The sequence below is a fragment of the Callorhinus ursinus genome, unplaced genomic scaffold (genome assembly GCF_003265705.2).
Source record: "Callorhinus ursinus isolate GAN/ISIS: 27379988/994484 unplaced genomic scaffold, GSC_fseal_2.0 scaffold7, whole genome shotgun sequence".
Taxonomy (NCBI): domain Eukaryota; kingdom Metazoa; phylum Chordata; class Mammalia; order Carnivora; family Otariidae; genus Callorhinus; species Callorhinus ursinus.
The window spans coordinates 61,529,379-61,552,612 of record NW_027397069.1 but is presented as its reverse complement, the minus strand read 5'-3'; the positions used below and the strand labels follow the sequence as shown (position 1 = coordinate 61,552,612).

At 41.9% G+C, this 23,234-nt stretch overlaps 1 protein-coding gene across 8 annotated transcripts in view; it reads right to left on the bottom strand.

Annotated features, from left to right (window-relative positions):
• DCLK1 (doublecortin like kinase 1) overlaps positions 1-23,234 on the bottom strand; it is a 335,073-nt gene that overhangs the window by 138,824 nt on the left and 173,015 nt on the right. For all 8 annotated transcript variants that reach the window (XR_012378821.1, XR_012378822.1, XM_073894693.1 and 5 more), the window contains exon 4: positions 19,370-19,469. Coding sequence is in view for 6 of the 8 variants with exons in the window: in XM_073894693.1 (XP_073750794.1) it covers positions 19,370-19,469 (100 nt within the window). In the remaining 2 variants the exon portion in view is untranslated. The remainder of the gene's footprint in view (positions 1-19,369; positions 19,470-23,234) is intronic.

The following is a 23,234-nucleotide window of genomic DNA, read 5'->3' as shown; positions in this document are numbered from 1 at the left end:
CTGCTTCAGAAAAGAACCTACAGTCCTAAACCCAGCTCCAGAGTCGAGTCCAAGACGCCCCCAGCCTGACTATTACTCGACCTTTCCCCTGAGCTGTTTAAAGTGCATCTGAGTCACCAGGAATACAGCCAGGACCTGGTGGGCTGCCCTGGGCCTGAGAAACATTATGGAGCAGGAGACAATCGATTCTGTGGGCGTTGGGACTCTTCCAAGAGAGCAATGGGGGGCAGAGAGGCTAGAAGACAAATGATAAAGCTGGTGGCACTAAACATAAAGGACACGGGCTGGCTCAGCCCCCTGATTCACCAGTGAGTCATAGTCTGCGAGCAGGAAGCACAGCCTTGGATTGTGTTGTGAAAAAAGACAGTGAGGTATATTTCAGGTCTCTGTGTTCTCTTTGATCATCAGAAGCAAAAAGAACAATAATTAAACAGAGACTACACTTTTGTATTAATTAAAAGCCATGCAATAAATATCCTGGCCAATTTTTAAATCCCTGAGAGCTATAATTGATCCCAGTAAGAAATGGCCTCACGGCAAAGACAATGTGTTATGGGGTAGGGGCAGACAGATCTGGACTCATTCCAGTTCTGCCATATACTAACTGTGTGTTCTTGGGGAGGTTTTATAGTTTCTCCAACCCTCAAATTCCTCATTCCTATTCTTCTTGAGAAAATCAGAGATACCATAGATAAATGAATACATACTGCCTAGCACAATATTCATTCATTAAAGGGCAGCAACTCCTTTATTATTAGCAGTAGTGGTAGCAATGATGTTTCAATGCTGTATGTTTCTGGAGGTGGCAATTGCTGAGTTACGAGGGCATCAATGTGTTAGACAGAAGTCTCCTATACCTGTCCCAGAAGGGTGCCAGTTCCATGAAGAATGCCCTTGAAAGGCAGAAGAGACCCTCGGGGGTCTACTAATGCTTCACGTTCCTGAGGGTTTGTGTGTCTAGGGCTCAACTCCTTGTAGATTAAGTAGCCAAGTGGTTATAGCTGGAGTGTTCTTTCAGCATACCCTCTGTCTACTGCATTTGCTATTAGAGTGTTCTTCTAAGAAGCAGAAAAGTCTCACAAAAAGCCTATGAGGTACAGACTATTGTTAGTCATAACTTACAGAGGGGGAAACTGATGCACAGAGCTATTAAGTTAGTATGGGTTGGAGCTGGGATGGAAACCAATTAATCCAGAGCCCATGCCCATGCACTTAGCCACTGTGCTATTCTACCCCTAGCTTTTGACCTGGGAGGAAGTCTGTAGTATGAAGATACACACTCAAGACTACCTGTTTGTAAACTGACACTAGGGCTTTGTATCCATCCAATTCTGGTGGTAGTCAGGTAATGCTGATGTTAGAACATCATTTGAGTGGGTCCTGGGTTCAGTCCCTTTGAAGTCAAGTAGATTCAAATAGGGAGACCCCCGCACAGCCTGCCCTAGTAGCCATCCTAGCAGTCATGCCAGTGCTTGGGCCACCTGCCACATAATACTGAACAAATCACCATCCCATGGCCATCACTTCTGGAAAACTGATTCCCAAATCTGTCTTCCTGACTCCTTCAGGAAGTTGTATCACTTTGCTTTACTTTACAGGAGCAATATCACCAGGTGGCTAGGACATGGGAGCCCTTGTGTGAGGAGTGTCTGTGGAAAAGAGGGCAGATATTGGCCCAGCGATGCTTATTCATCAGGATAGCACAGCCTTGCGTGCATGCTACTTGGTCAACACATTTCTCTTTATAATTACCACTAAGTCAGAAAAAGAGAAATGTTGATGGAACGGTCTTAGGAAATACTTTGAAAATAAATATACTTGAAATTTCCTTCTCTTTTAAAGTTACTTTCTTATTTCCCTTCCTCCTATCTTGTAGTTACCCTCCACCAGTACGTACTCGCTTACAGAGTACCCACCATTTTTCTGTCTAGCCATTTACTCTATAGACAGTGAGTGGCCTGGGCTGTTACTGCTCATGAGCTCCTCAAGTAGACCAACAGGGATGCGGACAATTACAATCCAGTGTGACCGGGTATCACACTTTGGAGCATCAAGTGCCATAGTAACACAAGAGACAGCCATGAGTGTCATGTCAAGGTTGGGGAGGTTCCAGGAGATTTCTCAGAGGTGGTCTCACTGCCCTGGCTCTTAAAGGATGACCAAAAATCCATCAGGTAGAGTGGGAGCAGGGAGCTAAGTGAACACCAGGGACAAGCATACAGAGGCCACATGCACAACAAGGGTCTGGTATGTCTGGGAAGTTGGGTGTAGAGAGGAGACTGGGGAAGGGGAGGCGAGCCACAAAGATCATAGTGTTGGGCACTGGGGAGCTAAAAGAGAGTATAAAAGACTAGCCCCTTGGGGTGCTTGCCTGGCTCAGTTGGAAGAGCATGTGACTATTAATCTTGGGGTTGTGAGTTCGAGCCCCACATAGGGGGACTAAAAAAAATACTAACCCTTTGCCTTCAAGAATATCACAATAAATTCAGGGAATCTTGATACTAACACTCATAAGACAATGAGAGAAAAAGAAAAAGCAGAACAAATGTAAATGTTAGACCAGCCCCTGTTCTAACAAAAAGAGAGCAGAGTGTGGGCCAGGACAGTGCAAGAGTGGTCATAAGGAGGTGGGGATTGCAGCCGTGTTTAAAATTACAGGCCCACACCCAAGTCCCCCACTCTTTACTTTAGTGTCACAGGTCGACTGCCTCTGACCCCCATCTCTTCCCACGAATATCCCCCTATCTTTCCAACGTGTCCATGACTTCTTGCCTTCAAAGCCCTCAAAGTATGCCACTGCTCCTTCTAGCGCAGGACTTCTATGTTTATATGGATAAACTCTAGAGTCTGATTAAAGTCTAGAGTTACTGACATGAGGTAAGTAGGAGCAAAATCTTTTTTTTTTTTTTAAGGAGTGGCTGTCCCAGAGTATCCAGGAGGTCACTACAAAGACTTCTTGTCAGGAAAACACCACCTAGATCAAGAGTTCTTGACCTGGATCCACGAATGAGTTCTGGGGATATATAACGTCTTGAAATTGAAGGTTTATAGGTATGAATTGTGTGTGCGTGTGTGTACACCTGGCATGAAATGTTTATTTTTCTAGGATAGGGTCCATACCTCTCATTAAGTTCTCATGATGGAGCATATTCCCCGGAAGACTAAACATCAATGATTTCAGACCAGGGTTCAGCGAACTATAGCCTGTAAGCCAAATCCAGCCCACAGCCTGTTCTTATAAAGTTTTCTTAGAATATAGCTAGACTCACGTGTTTACGTGGCTGCTTTCACACTACAATGGTAGAGCTGAAAAGCTGCAACAAAAAAAGTATGGTTTGTTAAGCCTAAAATATTTACGGTCTGGCTCTTTGCAGACAAAGATGCTGACCCCAGGGGCGCCTGCGTGGCTCACTCCGTTGAGCATCTGCCTTGGGCTCAGGTCATGATCCCAGGGTCCTGGGATCCAGCCCCGCATCGGTCTCCCTGCTCAGCAGGAAGCCTGCTTCTCCCTCTGCCTGCCGCTCCCCCTGGTTGTGTGCTCTCTCTCTATCAAATAAATGAATAAAAATCTTTAAAAAAAAAAAAAGATTCTGACCCCTAATTTAGACAATATTTTTTAGAACCATCCACTACAATTGAGAGGTTGCTCGCTAATAATTCACCACCAAAAATGAAAAGCGAGCAAATAATTTTAGAATCAAAGTCTCCCTTGCCCTAATTGGCAACCTCATAGATGAGTGAATGTGCTAGAGGCTGGCCCTCCTTCTGTCCTCCTTGCAAGTCCGCTAGACAGAGGACTGGCTGAGAGACACCAGCTAGAATTCTTCCAAAGTGACCCTGCCACTGGCATCTTGGGCCCAGCTTCCTTTGCAAACTGCTAGAGAAGAGATAGTGAAACAAGAGAATTAACATCACTCTAAATAATTCAAACAGAGTCCTGCTGCTGGCTTCAAATCAAAGATGAGAAATTATATAATTAGCTGCAACAGATTTAAAAGACTATATAAAATATGCTAATGCTTTCACCATGTTAAGGCCAAACTGCAGAAACGATGCCATCTATTAACTAGCCTACAGGATCAGTCCAAATAAAGAGAAACATCCTAAGGGTATTTCAAAAAATCATGATATCTCTGAATTTGATAGACTTCTTGAGCTGCAAAATGGGTTAAGAAAAAGCTTAGCGCCATTCTAAAATGTATTTTAAGTTGCACATAGCCACATTCAACACATTTTTTTTATTAAAAGTACATTAATTTTTTATCATTAAGTCAAAAATAATTTTTTGCATGTTTTTTGCTGTTGATGTTGTTTGGATAGCTCTCAGCATTCTGTTGTATTTGCCGGCAGTTCAGTTTATGTACGTGGGCTTTAATTGTATGTGTGCAGAGAACAAAGCAGATACCATAGCATGTATGACCACACAGGAACCTCAAGCTATGCAGCCCTATTCTGAGTTAGTGTCTTCCACGCTAGAAACCTAAAGAATGGTATGCTTGACCTAAACTTGCAGTTTCTTTATGAAGCTAGGTATCTGGAGCTAGGAGGGAGAGCTGCATAAAATAATAGTCTCTTAGCCAGAGGGGAAGAACTATTTGCAAATCTAGTCTTAATGTCAGGGAACCTCAAGAGTCTTATTCTATTCAAAAGTACACCACCACATGCTTGAAGTCTGAGCCTTCCTCTTTGGGTTGCTACACAGAGCTCATACAGTTTTTTCCAATCTGATTTTATTAAGTGCTACTGCCTACTGTGGACAGCCTCTTACCGTGAGTTAGTTGCTGGTGGTGGAATTTTTTATCATAAATTGGCATCTCCCATATTCACTAACATTGTTCAGATAAATATTTGTAAGTAGTTCAAAATAAACATCTAAAATCTGTTCCACTTTAACCAAGAGATGAGGGTTTCTAAGCACCCAAGTAATAATAATACCACATCGTAACATTTTGTCCGTTACGTTACAGCTTCGCAATGTGATTTTCACCCACATCATCTCATTGAATCCTCATGGCAACTTGTTCTGACTGGTACTACTTTTGTCTCCATTTTTTCCAATGGACACTGACTCTGAGAGGGTAAGTACTTTGTTCAGGATCACTCAGGTGATAAGGGCAGGACCCTCCTTCTCCAAGGTGCTCTTCTGAGGATGCTTTTTTTAGGCCGAGGCTGATGCACTAAGTGAGGCAAGCTCACACAATGGAACAAATCCAGGACCGGATATCAGCAACCTGGCTCCGAGCCTCCCTCAGCTCTAACACTAGCATGCTGCTTGACTTAGGCCAGTCAACTTAATTCCCCTCAGTTTCCTCACATAGGAAATGGAGGAACTAAACAAGACACTCCCAAAGGTTCTTTCAACTCTAACCATTAGGAATTTTACTGAGCAAAAGTAATCCAGTTCCCAAATGATCTGTCTGAAGGGAATGTACAGCGTGTGAAGTACAAAGTCCACTCAACAAGAAGATGAAAGGGATTTTTGCACTATGCACATTTTTAGATGATTCATGTGACAAGTCCCTCTCAATTAGCATGTTTCACCAAGAGCAGACTGTCCACACGGTTATTAAAACATTTCTATGACCCTTATACAGAAATCTACTTTTGAGATGGGAGTGTCCAATGAGAGGGGTCGGTCTGCCCCTTCTGGGTTGGAAGCTAGTCGTTTTGCCTTTCTGTTTGCAAAGATCCAAACTCTTTGATAAGTTCATTGCTTTTGTTACTCTCTGCTTGTTTTCTCCTCATAATAAGTGGTTGGTACGGTTATCATTACATAATTAGCATGAATGTTTTCTGAGATCTTGACAGGGTCCATGTTGTATAAAAAATGTGTCTGGGATCGGGTCCTGCGTTGGGCTCCCTGCTTAGCCCAAGAATCTGCTTCTCCCTCTCCCTCTGCCCCTCCCTCTGCTCATTCTCCTCTCTCTCAAATAAAGAAATAAAATCTTAAAAAAATAATTTAAAAAATGTGTCTGGTTTCTTCCTGTATTCCTGGGAAGGAGCTTCTAAACCCTTGGAATTTCCCAAGTGATGGGAATGTCCATGTTATTCATGGCAGGTCCCTTGAATCACATTTGAGTTTAAGCTATAAAGATGACCCAAGGTAGGCGTTGGTCATACCAAACCAAGCAACCATGTGATGGGGGGCTGGTCCTCATTAGATCCTTTATAATAAAACTATAATCACAACTATAGCATAGCACTTTCCTGAGTTCTGTGAGGTGTTCCACGACACTATTAAACCTGAGGAGACTGTGGGGAACCCCTGAATTTGTAGCCAGATGGTCAGAAGTGTGGGTGGCCTGGGGACCCCCAAATTGGCAGTTAGCATCTGAAATTAGGGTGGTCTTGCTGGGGGCCATGCCCTTATTAACATGTGAAGTCTGTGCTAACTCCAGTTGTTAGTATCAGAATCCCAGTTCAGTCCTACAGACCACCTGCTACTATAGAGCTCTTCTCAGGTGTACATCAGGCACCTGCCCACCTCAGGCTCTTTGCACTGTTAACCTCAGCCTGGAACACTCTTTCTCTGAAATCTTCATGGCTGGCTCCATCACCTCCTTCAAGCCTTTGCTCAAATGCTGCCTTCTTACTGAAGTCTTCTCCAACTACATTACTTACAACTGCACCAGCCCCAGCCCCATCCTCCCACATCCCACCCCCCACACTCCCCTTCTTCCCTATTTCATTCTCCTTCCTCTCACTTACCTTCTGATATACTATGTAATTTGCTTATGATTTTGCTTATTAAATATTTTCCTCCTCTAATAAGCTCCATGCAGGCAAGAATTTTCCTCTCTTTAGTTCACTGTTAAATGCCTAGTGCCCAGAACAGTGCCTAGCACATAGTAGGTATTCACCAAATATTAGCCAAATTGGGTAGAATCTATACCTATATGCGTGCACGCGCACACACACACACACACACACACACGCACATATATCATAAGTGATACAATAAATTGAACTCATGTTGTCTATTAACTCTGCTACTTAGTATACTGATTTTCATATTTAGAAAACCCAATGCAAATGGGAAGATTTTGTATCTCACTTAAGGCAGAAGAAAGAACAGTACTCATTTTTTCCATAGGTTTTTAAAACTAATCACAATGTAAACTAATCTTCTGACTTCTACCGTTATTCTTAAAATAATTCTGTTGAAAGGCTATCAAATATGAAATGAACACAAAAAAAGGTATTAAGATACAAGTTTAGCTAAGTTGACACAAAGGTTGAGGCAAACCTATAAAAGAAGAAATTTTGTGTCCTCCGAAGCTAACAAACTCAAAAGCCTTATAAACCTCACTTCTCAATATCAGGGAGAACTGGTCATATCAGTGAGATGTCCCAGCTGTCATATCAGTGGGACGCCCCAGAAGCAAACAAAAGGCATTCCGTGAATCAGTTGGCCCACGTGTACCTTAATAGCTAAACTAAATGTCGAGCTTGATTTTGTCTTTGATCAGGACAGTGCCAGTTTTCACCCTGACCTCCTTACAATGGTTTGCCTTTTACTCACTTCCCTCCCCTGAGCTTACAGGTGTGGCTTCTTTCAATTCCATCCCTGGCACTTCTTGACAAGGACGCTGCTTTTCTTTGGCTTTGTTCTGATTATTTGGTTAAGATTCATATGAATTTAGACAAATTCTTATTCAGATCGGTTTTAGGGCTCCAAGAAAATTTGGACTCATGATTTCACAGTGATTCTTCCTATTGAAACATGAAGATAAGTCACCTGCATGATCATTTTTTTTACTAAAATCTTTATCCATTTGTTTCTTTTCCAGAGCTATCATGAAAGAATATCTAGTTTTAGGCAGCAGAGAGTCATAAACATCAGTATCTTATTATATTTCAGTTACTCAGAACATTTACAATAATGAAAATCTAGAGAGACAACCTATATCCACACACATATCAAATTATTACTCAAGTTTGGAACTAGATTTTAGAATTACTTTCATATCAAGTCTTTTTCCACAATAATGTTCACTTCATCTGCTTTTCCCAAGTAGATAATTTAGCTTTCCAGAACTTCTTTGTTTAAACCCCAGGAATGCCTGACACACAGTAGGCTCTTCACATGGGCTTGCTATGGGGAATTGAATTGGCAGATTTCAAACCGGCACAAAAATCTCAGTGCATGGGGCCCATGGATGCACATTAGGAGGAAAGTCCTATCTGTACTCTCCTGTTCTGGGTGGGGGGGGGAGCGTGCAAGTCAGTGCAGGGGACAAAAGAACCTGATGTCCTCTATGGGACTGCTACCTGGTGCAGGAAGAGAATGGCCCAGCCAAAACTGGCCAATGGGCCTGAGGCTGCCCTGCCACTGTTGTCCCTGAGGACACACAGAAAGGTTATTATAGCTTTTCATTTCTTTTCTTCTTGCCTGAGAGCTTTCAGGCAGCAATGCTACTGGTCTTTAGCTAGCGAGGTCCCTAGCAGCATAACTTAGTTGGGAAGAGCAAGGACCTGGAAATCAGAGAAACTGGATTTCAACTCTGTCCTCCACTGTTATTTGTCCTCAGGCAGAATTTGGATGCTTAAGGCCCTTTAGTGGCCGGAATTAATGACTAAAATTAATAAGGTGCTCTCTGGCATGAATACAATTAAAGTACCAGATGGAGGTTCAGCTATGCATTTAAACAAGTAGAACCTGGCTTGACATCACATTAGAAAGCCCCAGAGAGTTCAGCTGACTGCAAGCTAACCATGAGCCCCCATTGCTTGGCTGGTGCTTACAGAAGGCATAATCACATTTCTGCTGCATTTGAACAAGTTCGATGCCTCTATTAAATAAATTTATATTCTCTATGCTATCGGAAGCCTTCAAGGAGTACTGCATTCAGTTCTGGGTTTATTTTGAGGAGGGTGTTGCTGACCGGAAAGTATTCAGAGAAAAGTAATCAGGAGAGTAGGGTGGTCTCAAGAGCAACAGTTGAAGGAACTTTCCTAACAAATCTGGAAAAATCAGCTCTGGGCAAATGTCGAGCCTCAGTCCTCAAGCGTCTACAAGGTTGACAGGTGGAGTAGATCCCTTCTGCATCCACTGACTCAGCTAACATCTCTTGGGCTTTTACTAGATTCAGAGCACTGTGATAGGTGCTGTGGGATACAGAGATTAACGATACAAAGGACCAGCTTCAAGGCACTAACAATTAAGTACGAGGAAAGCAGAGAGTCTGGGATCTCCAGTGTTCATCCCAACCCTGTTACCCACTGGGTATGTGATCTTAAGCAGTTTCTTAACTCGTCTTAACTTGGTGTTCTTTATTTATAAAGCAACACTGCAGAGTTTTTCTGAGGATTAAATGAGATAACTGTCTGTAAAAAAAAAAAACGAGAAATCAGTAATTTTTGGAGACCAACAAGATGGGGGAAGGCAACTTTTGAACTGAACTTCAAAGGGCAAAAGGGAGTTTGCTGGGTGGTGATGGGAAAAAGGAAGAAGAGCATTCCAGGTTGATGGGACAGTATGAACAGAGACGGAGATACCAAAAATAAATGGTTTTGGGAGACGTGCAAATAATACTGTGGCTGGAGGGCAGAAGAGGAATAAAGCAGTGGTAAGTCTGGAAGGATACAAAGCTGAATTACGACTGTCCTAGAATGACATGCCAAGGAGTCTCTGGGCGGTGGAGAGCTATTCAGGTGAGTATAGGAGAATCACCCTGTGTACAAAGGTGTGGAACAATTAACAACCGAAGCCAGGAAAGCAAGTTAAAGCGTCACTGTAAGAGTCTAAGCAAGAGATTATGAGTAACTGACTTAAATAATGGTGGTGGCACTGAAAGCAGGCAACTAAATGTGGGATATGAGGAGTAAAGGTGAGGGGGTAAAGGTGAAGTAAAAGACACCTCCATGTGTTGCAACGTTGGTGTTAAGGAGAGTGCTGATGCCATGAACGAATACAGGAAACATAGAAGGAGTTGGATAAAATCGACTCAGGAGATGATGAGTTCACTTGTGGGATATGCTGAACTTCAAGCGGCTGTGGTATAACCCATAAGAAAATTCATACTAGCAAGCTGGAAAGATGGTTCTGGAGCCCCTGAGAGGAGTCAGGGTTAGAGATGGAGATCTGAGAGGAGGTGTACTTAGAGCGTAAGAGTGCACTGTCAAACATAAACAAACTTGGGTTTGAACTCTGCCTTCAACACTAACTAGCTGTGTGGCCTTGGACAAATTATTTATCATCAAAGCTTTAATTTCCTTAATTGTAAAATTGGGAAAATTATACATACTTCAAAGACTTTGCTTATTGCATACCATCTGGTTGCCATTTGTCACCATCACTGTCTACCATAACCATCATTGCTGAAACCATTAAGGTAGATGAACTTGGCTAAGAATTAAAAGTAATTAAGTAGAAAAAAGGGTTGAGGAATGAATCTTCAGGAACGATTATTAAGGGATACATGGCAGAACAAAACTGAAAGGAGCTCAGGAGCAATCATGAAGGGAGGCAGAAGACCAGAACAGCAAACCCCATGAAGGACAAGAGAGAATTTCAAGGAGGGAAGCCTCAAAAGTGTCAAATGCCACAAAGAAGTTGGGAAGGAAAAAGAGAAAAAAAGAGCATCGGATATAGTGATTTGAAGGTTATCCTTGTTTATGGAACTATTATCTATGTGGTAGGAGTGGAAGGCAGTCACAAATGTCACAGGATTCAAAATGGAATTTTCGTCCAGACTGCAAGGGGATGTGTATCAGATACCAAAGTAAATTGCAAGGTAGATCACCTTCTAGAAATTTCAAAGTAGATCTGAACAAATTACGTGCCTTAGTTTTCTTACCCATTTCAAAAGTATAAAAGGCATAACCTTATCAGAGAGAAAAGGGATTTGTGAGAAGGCCTTCTTCAGAGAGTTGTGCTATGAATTCCCTCCTTCCAAAAGAGGGGAGATACTTCTCTTCCTCTCAGTTAGGGCTTCACTGGGAGATCTGAAGAGACGGGTCAGTGTCATCTGCAGATGGAGGGGAATAACACACTGGTGGTTGAGTGTTTGGCTTTCACTGGAGAACCATTGGCAGCCGAGTAAAGGAGGCTTGGTTGCATGGGGTAGCCTGTTGTCGGGAGAAAGGACATGTGAGTGTGTTGATGGATCTGAGGGTGTGAGTTGACATGGAGCTAATTTAAATTCTTCCCAAGAGGATCATCTGAGGTCAACAGGGAGAGCTTTGGGAAACAAGGACTAACAGAGAAACACCCAAAACTGGAAGAAACTGAACTGACCACATCAAAGAAGAAGAGTGGAATGTTCCCAGTGACGGTCCCTGAAGAACCCATAAAAACACCCATAAGAGAAGTTGGCTTAATACAACATCTGCAGGCCCAGACAGCCTGAAGCCGTCTTACAACAGTGCTGTCGTGTAGGGACTCCCCACCTCCCCTTTCTCATCCCCCCCTTTCTCTCCACCCTTCTCTATTCCAACCCTGAAAGGATCAAAAACAACAGGGAGGAGGTAAGTGAAAAAGGAGAACCCTACCCTTTTCCTTCAGAGAAGGGACTCACTACATTGGGCCCTGGGTGGGTACGAAAAAAAGAATTCCAATTTTGAATGACTATTGCCTGGGGCTAGATATTTTCTTTTCTGGATTGAGAGGGTGATTTGTAGCTAGAAGAGTCCATAATACTTTTTACTACCTTAGGAGGGAAGAGAAAAGTCTTGAGATCTGTGCCTGAGTGTCCTACAGTGGCAAAAGAAGAACTTCTACCACTACATAACTTTAAAAGGCTAGTGGAAGACAATTTTTTAATGAAAAAAAGATTCCCCATAATTCTCGTGTTTTCAATGTACTGATTACCCAAGGGTATAAAAAGTGAGTCAGGATGAAGACGTGGAGGCCTCGAGGACAGTAGTTTTGCTTTCTTTTTCTTTTTCTTTCTTTCTTTCTTTTCTTTCTTTTTTTTTTTTTTTTTTAGTAATTTTGCCTTTTAAAGCTGTTTGGCACAGAAAGGGCACAATGGTTTGATTAGATGATAGAGATGACTGAAGGCCCTTTGAGGAGAGGATAAATTTAGTTGTGACTGCAGGTTGAGAAGAGACAGTGAAGACAGGGTAAAATAACAAATTCCCAAGAAGAATAAGAAAGGAACACTGATAGACAAGGTCACAAAGAAGAGAGAAGCCAAAATCAAGAACATTGCATTTGCCTTTAGAAAGAACAAGAGGCTCTTCTTCCTATGAAGAAGGAGGCTTCTTCCTATGAAACATGAGAGGGGGAGGGAGGAATACACAGAGATATTTTGGTTTAGGAGGAAAGGCAAATAATATAGTTCACAGTGAATGACTTTGATCAACCTGGTGGTCTACGACACCAGCTCATCTTCTGCAAATGAAGGCAATGGGCTGTATTTCTTACCCCATAGGGCAGAATCAGGACCTCTGTGTACAAGCTAGAGAGAGATTAATAGGGGCCGAAGATAAGAAAGAACTTATAAAAAAAATCAGCACTGGTGGACAGTGGGATTGGCCTTCTTACACAGTTGTAAGCTGCAAGACAGAGGGTTCTAGCTGGGGATGGATGAGCAGCTGTCGCAATGCTGTGTGGGAGATTTCTGCACTGGGCAGGGCAGTGGGCTGATGGCCTCCAAGACTCCTACTGTGTAGCACTCATTGCCCAATGTTATATGTGTAGGGTATTTCCACGTCAACAGTTCAGGTGTCATTGTGACTGAAAAAAAAAAAAAAAAAAAAAAAAAAAGAAGCCCGTACGGAACAGAAGAGAAAGTGTAAAGGAAAAGACTGCATGTGTTATATAATGTCTTGATTTCCTAAGTAGAAAATCATCTATTTGTAGCAAAGGAACTAGCTTGTACTGGGGTTAGAGCTTGTCTCCAAAGGATAATACTCTATAGGTCTCCGTAGCTTGGCAACTATGAAATTTGGAAATATCACTATGTTCTGGGGAACTTTATGTTTATACATGAACTGAAGTGTAGCTATGGTGGAGAAAGTCTCAGAACCCCTCTAGCTTTACCACTGCTAAGAGGTGAATGGGAACTTGCTGATGAGCAAAGCAGGTTACCAATGTGCTCTCTGGAACTCAAAACAAACAAAAACCTTAAAGCCCTCTACTTTAAGCATCACGCTGTATTCTATAAATCAATGCAGTCAAGATTATACCAGATTTTCTGCACGACAATGAAATGCCACAGAAACTTGGCAATTATTCAACAAGACAGCTATCGGGTTTTTTTTTTAAATAAGAACTATACATTCCTAGAATTAACATTTATTGAAACAATAAGATATTCCAGCATGAAGTACTACACATCTCAAAGAAATCTTCCCGCAGTTTCAATTTAAACTGCTCTTTAATCTGATTAAAATTTAACTCTATAAAGAGAAGTCAGTCCGTTGTGACCCCGTTAGTCATGTCCCACAATTTTTTTCCAAAGGAATAAAATACACTACAGCAATGAGCACCAAGTAATATTTAGAGTCAAAGTTCAGTACCGGAGATCCTTTAGACATACGCAATATTAAAAGTCACATGATGGGTCCTATTTCATGTAAGTGTCAAGGCTGACAGTTAAATTTGTGTCTACCATACTCCCTGGCACATGCTAAGTTAGCTTAGCCTATTGAATAAACGAATGGATACATGAAAGAACAAATGAATTTTGTTAGCAGTAGCTCAAAACCCACTGTGTGAGGAGGCCTGGTCTCTATCCAGACTCTGAGCATTTTCCTGGTGTTCACAATGACCTTGTGGTTTCCCAGCATCACCAGCCCTGGGACAGGGTGGCGGGCCATCGAAAATCCCTTTGACCTAAATCCATGTGGACATACAGGCTGGGACCCCTGAACGTGGTCCATTTGAAAAGTCTGACTGGTTCTAAATGTGGCTGGTTTAATCTTCCAGAGATTCCCTCCGGAGAAGAGTGAGTATTTTCAAATGTCCCTAATTCCCTCTTACCTCCACCACAGGAATAAAAGTTGAAGGTGGGAAGAAAGCCATGGACAATTGCTTTTTTGTTCTAAAGAGCACCCAAACCAAATCTTGGTGACATCTGCCTCCAATTAAGCCCTGCAAATGAACCTATGTGGCTGAGTCCAGTTGCAGTTCGGCTAGGGGGGATATTTCAGCTGAGGTGTCATTCACTAACATCATTCACTAAGTAATAAGGAACACAGTTTTGAATGTGCTTTGACATTTATTATCTCATTTGAGGTCCATTACAACCCAGGAAAAAAAAAGATGTTTCACAGAATAGGAAGCAGGCTTGGAGATACAAAGACCACACAGCAAGTAGGACACGGAGCTTGCACTACACCTGCCTTCTAACCCTAACCCCATACTGTTTCTACTATTCTAGGTTCTAACCCCATTTTCTTACCACCCAGAGTTGAGAAAAACACTCAGGGATCATTGCTTGGTAAATGGTGCCTAATGCAACTTCGGTCTCATCTCACTCGGGACATGGGTCCCTGGAACGTGGTCATGATGGAGTATTTCTAGAAATGTTTACCAAATGGATTCTGGGAACCCAACACCAGGGGCTCCGTAAGAAAAGCCAAGGAAATGTTCCTACTAGAATCACATACCCAGGAAAAACACTGCACTCCAGACAGGCGTGCCTCATGCAGGGAGAAGCTGGATTGGCATTCCCCAGAAATGGGACATTATGCACACATGTGCATGCACACACATGGACACACACACACACATGGTATCCCGAAAGTCTTGGGGCACTTTTAAACTTTCATGACTTCGAAAGTATGAATGCTACCAACTTACAAAAAGCCCAATTATTTAAGTTTTGTCTATTCTTCTACACTATACTTCCTAGGCTTCTACAGTAATTCTGTGAATTTTGAAGAACATTTTTCATTTTAACTTTTTTCCTTCAGTCAACATTTGCCATGTTCAATCAGAGAGGCTGAAAGGTTTTATCACATATGACATGCTTACAATCCAGACAGCAAATAAGCCACATCTCACAAGAAGCCTTCCGTCAACTAAAATGTTCACATGTTCTACTGTTAAAACTCCATTACTCCTGACTAAGCTGGTAAAACTGGATTTCTTAAAACAAACAAACAAACAAACAAACAAAACTAAAGCACTACTTTTTGTTAATACCAATTCAATTTTATCCTCGTGGATACAGTTCATTCTGCTAAAATCCTTGCGGATCCTTGTTTTCCTACCAGATAATTTCATCCGCACACCAACCGTGTTCTCAAATGGGCATTTCTAGCCACACTAAACTACACGGAATCGAAGGAAGAACCCTACTGGCATGACTCCCAGCGCACAAACACTCCCTCCCTTCGGGGACCTCATGGGCCAATTCTAATAGCGATCTCCTCCAACACAGTGCCATCAATCTATACCTCGGTGCCTCTTGGACAGGACAGTTCTATCAAGTAAAAACACAACCACCTATGTCCTTCAGACATTATATTTTTATCTTATTCAGAAGTATTTCAAGAGAGGTTCTGTCAAACACGCTGCTGACCAATGCATTGCTCATACCATCTCAGGGCACTCTTCCGACCCATCCGGTGAGTGACCCAACCTATGAAAGGCCAACAGAGGGGACAGTCTCGTCACAGCAATCTTGTCTATTCATTCTACTGATTAATACAAAGCTATCACTGCTCAAATCGAAAGACAGGTCAAAACAAACAAATAAAAATGGGTTTACTTGTAACCCAAGCTCAAATAAAATCCAGACAACCTCAAACATCTTTTTGTGGGTTGAACTGTGTCCCACAGAAGATATATTGAACTCCTAACCCTGGTACCTGTGAATGTGACCTCATTTGGAAATAGGGTCTTTGCGGATCTAACCACGTTAAAATGGAGTCATACTGGGTTAGGGTGGACCTTAATCCAATAACTGGTGTCCTTATAAGAACAGGGAAATTTGGACACATAGAGAAGAAGGCCTCGTGAGGTTGGAGGCAGAGACTGGAGTAATGGCGCAGTACTAGCCAAGGGATTCCAAGGACTGCCAACAACCCCCAGGAACTAGGATTATAGCCTAGAAGGATTCTTACCCAGAGCCTTCAGAGGGAGCCCAGATTTTCCCTATACCTTGAGTTTGGACTTTTGGCCTCCAGAACTATTAGAGAATCGATTTCTGTTGTTGGAAGCCACCCAATTCATGGTGCTTTCTTACAGCAGCCTTAGGAAATTCATACAACACCTATGCAAAAATGTGTAAGTTTGAAGTAATGCCTATTAACATCAGAATCAAGAGCACTCGGGAATTGGTAAAAAGAGAGAGTGAGAGATACACTTAGATTCCTGAGCATGTGGCGGGCCCAGCAGGGGTGAGGTACATGGGTGAATAAACTGGCCAAGCAAGTTTGGGGGTGTTGGCTTGAGGCTGGGGGGCAGACGGTGATATTCTGTGACAGGCTCATCACCAAGGAGTTAACTGTCCCCCCGACCCCCCAGCCAGGTGCGAGGTGGGCATTTCTCAACAAAATCCTGTCACTTTTTAATGGCAACAAAAATCACAAATTCGTCAGTTTATCATCAATATATAAGCAAAACTATGTCAAGCTTCCTGTCTCAAGTTGGCATTTTCCTTGCCTATGCTTCATCCTTCTAAATGAGACAGCAGCAGCCCATGCAGGGGAAGGAGCTGTTGGCCTGTCTGTCTCTATATATAGTGCTGTATCCACCATTTTTCGAAGGTGCTAAGACTCCACTGATTGATGACGATATTGCTAAAATGAGTTACATTTTAAGATGGAAAAAGGAAGGCTTTTTTTTTTTTTTTGGTTTTTCTTCTCATGTGAAAATTTAGGGGAGGAAGAATGCTCCCTCACAGTTTCTAATATTGATCTGGCTCTAATGTAGCCCATGAAATATAAGTCAGTAATGGCAGAATTCCTCGTTGGAAAGACCTCATGAGCGGTCTCCAGGAGCTTTCCCAGCAGTAATTAGGGGGATGTATTATTGCTAATCCTGAGCACACTGGGAGCTGGGTTAATTTTGAAAGATAAAATAAAAGTGCTGCCTTGTGGCAAAAGGCCACTTCTTGATGCCATTAAATCAAGCACAGCCCTGCTTGAGTATTAATTCTGAAGATGTCTGAACCCCCCGCTGATACTCCTTTTAGGAAGCTACTATGGAACAGGCCAAATGAAGCCTCAATGTGCAAATACCATTTAGCAAGTACAGATAAGCTGGGATAAATCATCTCAGAGCACTTAAAAAAAGATTCAAATTTTAATACATTAGCACTAGAACAAGCTGTACAAGCAACAGGGAAATTGCAGTTGTCAATGTGTGAATTTAGTCTCAGAGTAAGTTCATCCAAGGAAGTAAAATCTCAATTTAGATTCTTTTTCTACCCCCTTCCCCCAATCCACGTGTTTCTCTCAGGATGGGGGAGGACACTGTTACTCAGCAAATGGATTTCACACCAAGAAACAGTTAGGATATATTCATCAAGGGTAAGAACGTGAAGTTCTCACTTTCCCACTGAAATAGTTTGAAATGGTCTTTCCAAGTGTCAAACTGTATGTGATGGGCAAGGTGTTCTGATGCACGTGTGTGCACCATTATGCATATATGTAGATATCAACCTGTCTATCTGCCTGTATTCTTTTTAATGAGGAAAATTCTAAAGGGAAATCACAATGGATTTTCTGGTATTTTTTTCTGTTGTACTTTCCAGAAAGCCTGTCTGCCTGCTGTCACCAGGGAATAGTGTGAGAGCAGAGCGTAGGGAAGGGAAAGCCCAGCGCAGAGGTCTCACGGTGCGGGGGTGGGGGGGGCGGGAGCTAGGCTGGGGAGAGGCCCCAAGTCTACCTGGAGGCTGGATAGAGGCATTGGCAGCCCCAGGTCAACAGTGCTGATTTGAAACTGAACTGTATTCCAGTTGGAATTTGACAGGTTGTTTTCTATCAGAGCAATCAATGAAACCTTCAGAATGCATCTGTTCTTTCAGACTATTCTATCAGAAGCAGCTATTTTCTTTAAATTGAAAGTCAGGGCAGCTTATTTTTCTCAAAATTGTGCTGTGGGTTCCCTCCTGACTCCTGACATTCTCTAGTTTGACACAAGGGCAAGGCTGTCTCATCCTGTGGAAGGAAGGAGTGGGCAGGGCTCCCCGTGCCTGGTGTATTTGCATAAATCTTTGCCCCCAAAGGGCGTATCAACCAGAGATAAAGATGGAATGTATTTAGAGAAAACTTATTTAGAAAGAAAGAGATACCTTCCAGTTAGGTTCTTTGAACCAAAATAAACTTAAATCTCTTCACATGACACTTCTATCAGATTATCTATCTATCTAACATATTGTATCATATATGTACTTTCATTGGGCATTTGCAATTTTCACAATCGGGGGCGATCTCTTATTCTTACCCCTCCCCACACACCCTAAGTCATTTTTAAATGATGAAATAATCATACTAGGTTTAAATGCATAGAGATGATATGCATCCATATGTATTAATGGAGGCCCTGTATGTGAACATGCATCAGCAGTGGGAGAGTGGGACCCCGACATCACATCACTTATCCTAACCTGTCAGTGCGCAAGTATTTTCCATCCCCTAGGTCAAAAGCTCACTGATTTGTTTCTGCATGCGTTTAAGCAGAAAATTCATTACCACTTCAAAAAGCATTTCCAACTATCTAGTGTCTGCATTGTCCATAAATATGTGATATTCCTCTAATTAAATTAGAAGTAATATGATTAAGGAGCGGTCTCTTCTGTCAGTGCAATAATCTTTCCTGGGATGCTGTTAAGATTCTGAAATGACTTATAGCATCAGAAAAAAAGGTCTTTCTTCAAGTCACAACCTTTCATATTCATTTTGGGAGACACGTCTTTCCCTCTTAATCAACAGTCTCTTCTTCATCTATTACAAACAATCACATTTCAATTCGAATTGAAGGACACTACCCTCCTCCTTTGTGGTCCCTCACAGATGCTAATGACATACAAATTCTGTAGGAATGCCGGGCCACTCTCCCTCCCAGTTAGGAACCACAGGAGGCTCCTGAAAGCTCCACCTAGAAACACACTCAATAATTTTATGATTACAAATCTCTCAACTGCATGTGTTGGCAAAACAGAGAGAATTAAAAATGTAGAAATCTGCATCATGGTTTTCTATAAAACATCAATTTAGTTATTAAGTGGTTATAAATTAACCATTAGTAATTTACTCTTCTGAATGATTTAACCTTTCCAATTATCGTTTCATCTGTTTTCTATATAAAAGAAAATCAAAGAAATTCGAGATATGGAAAAGACATGCTGGGTGAGGATCTGAAACTGATTTGGTAGCTTTGGGGTTGACATAATCTTGGCCTGGTGCGGCTCATTTTGGAAAGCTGCCTCAAATTTTCCTTGGTTTTGAACTTTTTTTTTTTCCTTACCACTTTCATCTAGCAAGAAATCATCCTGGTAACGGAACTTCTCCGGTCCACATGCAATAAAAATGTCATCGTCACCAAAAAAGTCCTGAAGGCACATCACCTACAAGAGAAAAGCATGGCACTCAGCAAGGGGTCAGCAGAACAGCAATTACAACATTGCATCCCCGCAAGTAGACATCTGCATAAAGCCACTTCCCACATCTAATGGACTCAACAGGACAACGTCTCCGAGGAATTTCAAAAGAAGCTTTCCAGCATCTGTTACTAGTAAGAAACATGTTACATTTCAGTTGTGCAGGAAGACGGATAAGGAAAATAGAACCAGTAAACTGTCACACTTATGACTTGACCTATCAAGAGGCAAGAGCCCTTGATTTTCATAATAGAGTGGATGCGGCGACACGTGGGAAAGGAACACCCCTTTATTCATTTGAACATTATATTCCTCAACAGCAATAAATGTGTATGATTTTAGCAACAAATATAGTATACACGCGGTGATCACTCTTACTCGGGGTAACTACTGAAGAAAATTATCTGTATCATAATATAAATATAATGATCTCCTTTAGACCCATTCTACCTCTGGTTGAAACAAAAGAAGAAGTCCTCGTAAAAGGAATAATAGAATAAGTATTTCTGAGATTGAGATACAGAGACTGGGCAACTGTATGCTCACCACTCAAGTTATGCTAAACTTGAAAACTCCTGTGCTTCCTAGCTTCTTGTAGTTATGCAAAAGGAAAGTCTTAAAACCACCTTGGGATATTTATTCAACTCCTCCTCCAATAAGAACTTTAAGAGAGCTAAATGTCGTTTTTCAAGGACATGTGGTCAAAAGGAATAATTTCCAGCATACTGCTCTGTCATTGGATATGTGGTGTAATATTTTGTTCACAACATGTATGATGTCAACAGAAGGCACTGGGAACACTGCTGATTTCTATCTAGTTTCAATTTCCTTTGCTTGAAGCACATCATGAAGCAGCCAACTGAAGGCACCCATTCAGAGTTCTATGAAATAGACTTTCTAATAGAATTTTCCCTTGGATATCTGAGGCCCACAGACAACCCCCCCTGGAGTGGCAGATCCTTTTGGCCTGGGTTTACTATTAGATCCTCCCTCATTTGTTTGCAGTCATCTGCAGGGCGTCTCTGGGGTTCTGCTCTATGTCAATGCTTGGTAGCACTGTCCTGACACATCAAAGGTACTGTAAGACTTAACAGTAGTAATTTGGGAGAACACAGCATTACTTAGAGGCCCCAAATACAGTGATGTGTAGCCTTCACATAGTTTTTCCAAATAAGCTCTCATTTCCAAATAATCGCTTGGCTGAAATTTTAAGAATGACATTTTTAGAATACTTTGATAATAAACATTAAGTGTAAGTGAGGTACATCCATGACATGTTTTGGAAAAGCTTGAAAATATAGGTGATTTAAGACAGACATTGTAGTGATAAAGGAAAATGGACTAAAAATCCTTAAGAGTGGTGTCAGAATCTCCGGTCTTCTGCTTGGGACAAAAACAGGCCCTTTGTGGGCGCCTGGGTGGCTCAGTCGGTTAAGTGGCTGCCTTGGGCTCAGGTCATGATCCCAGGGTCCTGGGATCGAGCACCACATCGGGCTCCATGCTCAGTGGGGACCCTGCTTTTCCCTCTCCTGCTCCCCCTGCTTGTGCTCTCTTTCTCTCTCTCTTTCTCTGTCAAATAAATAAATAAAATCTTTAAAACAAAACAAAATAAAAAAACAGGCCCTTTGCATTCGGAACCCACTCCATTTCACTCCTCCCTTTCTGTCTGATCCCAACTGTGACCCTGTCCATCTTTATCTTCATGAGAACCACCCCACCCAGCCTTCACGATCAGCGGCTGATGTCATCCCAACCAACCCCATACAGGCCACTTTCATCTTACACGTGTAAGTCTTTATTGAGCCTACCATATGCCAATTAGCATGGAGCATATACACACAAAAATGAGTAAAACATGGTCTCTCCCTCAGGCAAAAATGTGAACCATTAACCTTAAAAGGTAGTATTTCTTAGAGTGTGAATGGTTAATAAGTTTTATGTAAAAAAATAAAAGGGGGGGTTCTGTAAGCAAATAGATTTGGTAAATACTGAGTTCATCCAATATAAACAGGCTTCTTTATTTCTGGTCCTTGCAAAACCCTTCACATGCTCATGTACATCACAACTCCAAAGAGGAGAGAGGAAATACAGTATTTCCCACCCTTATTTGATTCTGGAACTCTTTTCCTCACACAGCATCATATGGACTAATGTGTGACGGGGATCCCTTGGGTTCCTCACTGACAGCCAGAGGTGAAAAGAACTCCGGGAACACACAATGGAAAGTAATGATACGCACTCTCCTGGGCAGCCACACTTCTCTGGCTGATAAACATTTATGATGGGCCCGCTCTGAGCTACACTGTGTGCCAAACATGATGACAAGTCTCGAACAAATGAAAAATACCATTTTCCAAAGGAAATTGTCCTTTCATTGCACACATTCCCAATATCTGTATTCTAGAACATCAGACTGCCGACCAGATCACATTCCTCTATGTGTGCGTGTTTTATGCTATTACTACGCAGGCAGATAACTATCATTAAAACTACAGCACGTGATAAGCAGGCTGCCAGTTAACTAACTCCCTTCCATCATATATCCATGACCATCCTCTAAGGCCGAGACTCAAAGAACAGAGCAGCCAATGATCCAGCTTGGACAGTTTAGGTTTAATTCTGTTGGCAAGTGGGAAATGAGACATGATGAACTTTTGATGTTGTTTCCAACTCCAGGATTCCAAGAACGTAAAAGGAATGCAGCGATTGTTAAAGAAAACTAACTGTCATCGCCCAACACACACACACAAAAAAACAGGGAAAAGTCATGTCAGTGCCAAGCAACATATATTCATTTACCTCTCAGTCTTCAGTGACTAAAATCAAAGCATTTGTTGAACTAGTAGAAACTGTAATGTCTTCTGTGCTCTCTGCTCTGGCACCATTTAGCCATTTCCCTGTTCACAACCTCCCACCACAGAAGGTACGTATGGTCAGGAGATCAAATTCAAAGTTATAAAACTGCTCCTTGTTAGAAGCCTTGATAAAACATTTGATAGAAAAGGAGGCTTAAACACAAGGTTACAATAAAGATGGGTTTAGGATAACCTATGCACTTCAATTATCCATGCTTTCACTCTGTGTCATTGATCTGGAGGTGGCTGTAATGTATTCCATCTAACAAAAAAAGAGTAACAGAAGATGTATAACTTTCTTCTGTAAGCCAACATGCCATGAGGATTTTCCTTGGCATTACTCTAATATCAATGGATTACCAATGTTTTGCATAAAGATCTGATTTTATACATCTATACAGTGTTATTCCTTTTTAAATCTGAGGTTCTCAAAATTCAGTGGGATCACCAGCTGAAAAAAAACAAATTCCATTTATGGATTAACATCTCTCAAACCCAGGCCTTTTCCTGTCCGCCTTCTCTTTACCCCCATTACCACAGCGGTCCGGAGCTTATCCCCTTACCTGTGCACATTGGCATTTCCCTCTGGTGGGTTTTCTTACTCCTACCTCTTTCTCTCCAATCCATCCTGTTTAATTCTGCTAATCTATTCTTTCTTTTAAACTTTCAAAATCTCTCTCCATGACTCAGAAAAACATCAATGGCTTATGATCATCAAGTTAAAGTTCATCTTCTGAGTCTGGCATTCCATCTGGTCCCAACCTACTTTTCGAGTCTACAGTAGTCACGCCATATACCTGATACTTAATAAGCATTTATCAGATGGGTGTATGGATGACTGGATGTTTGGATGGATGGATGGGTGGATGAATGGATG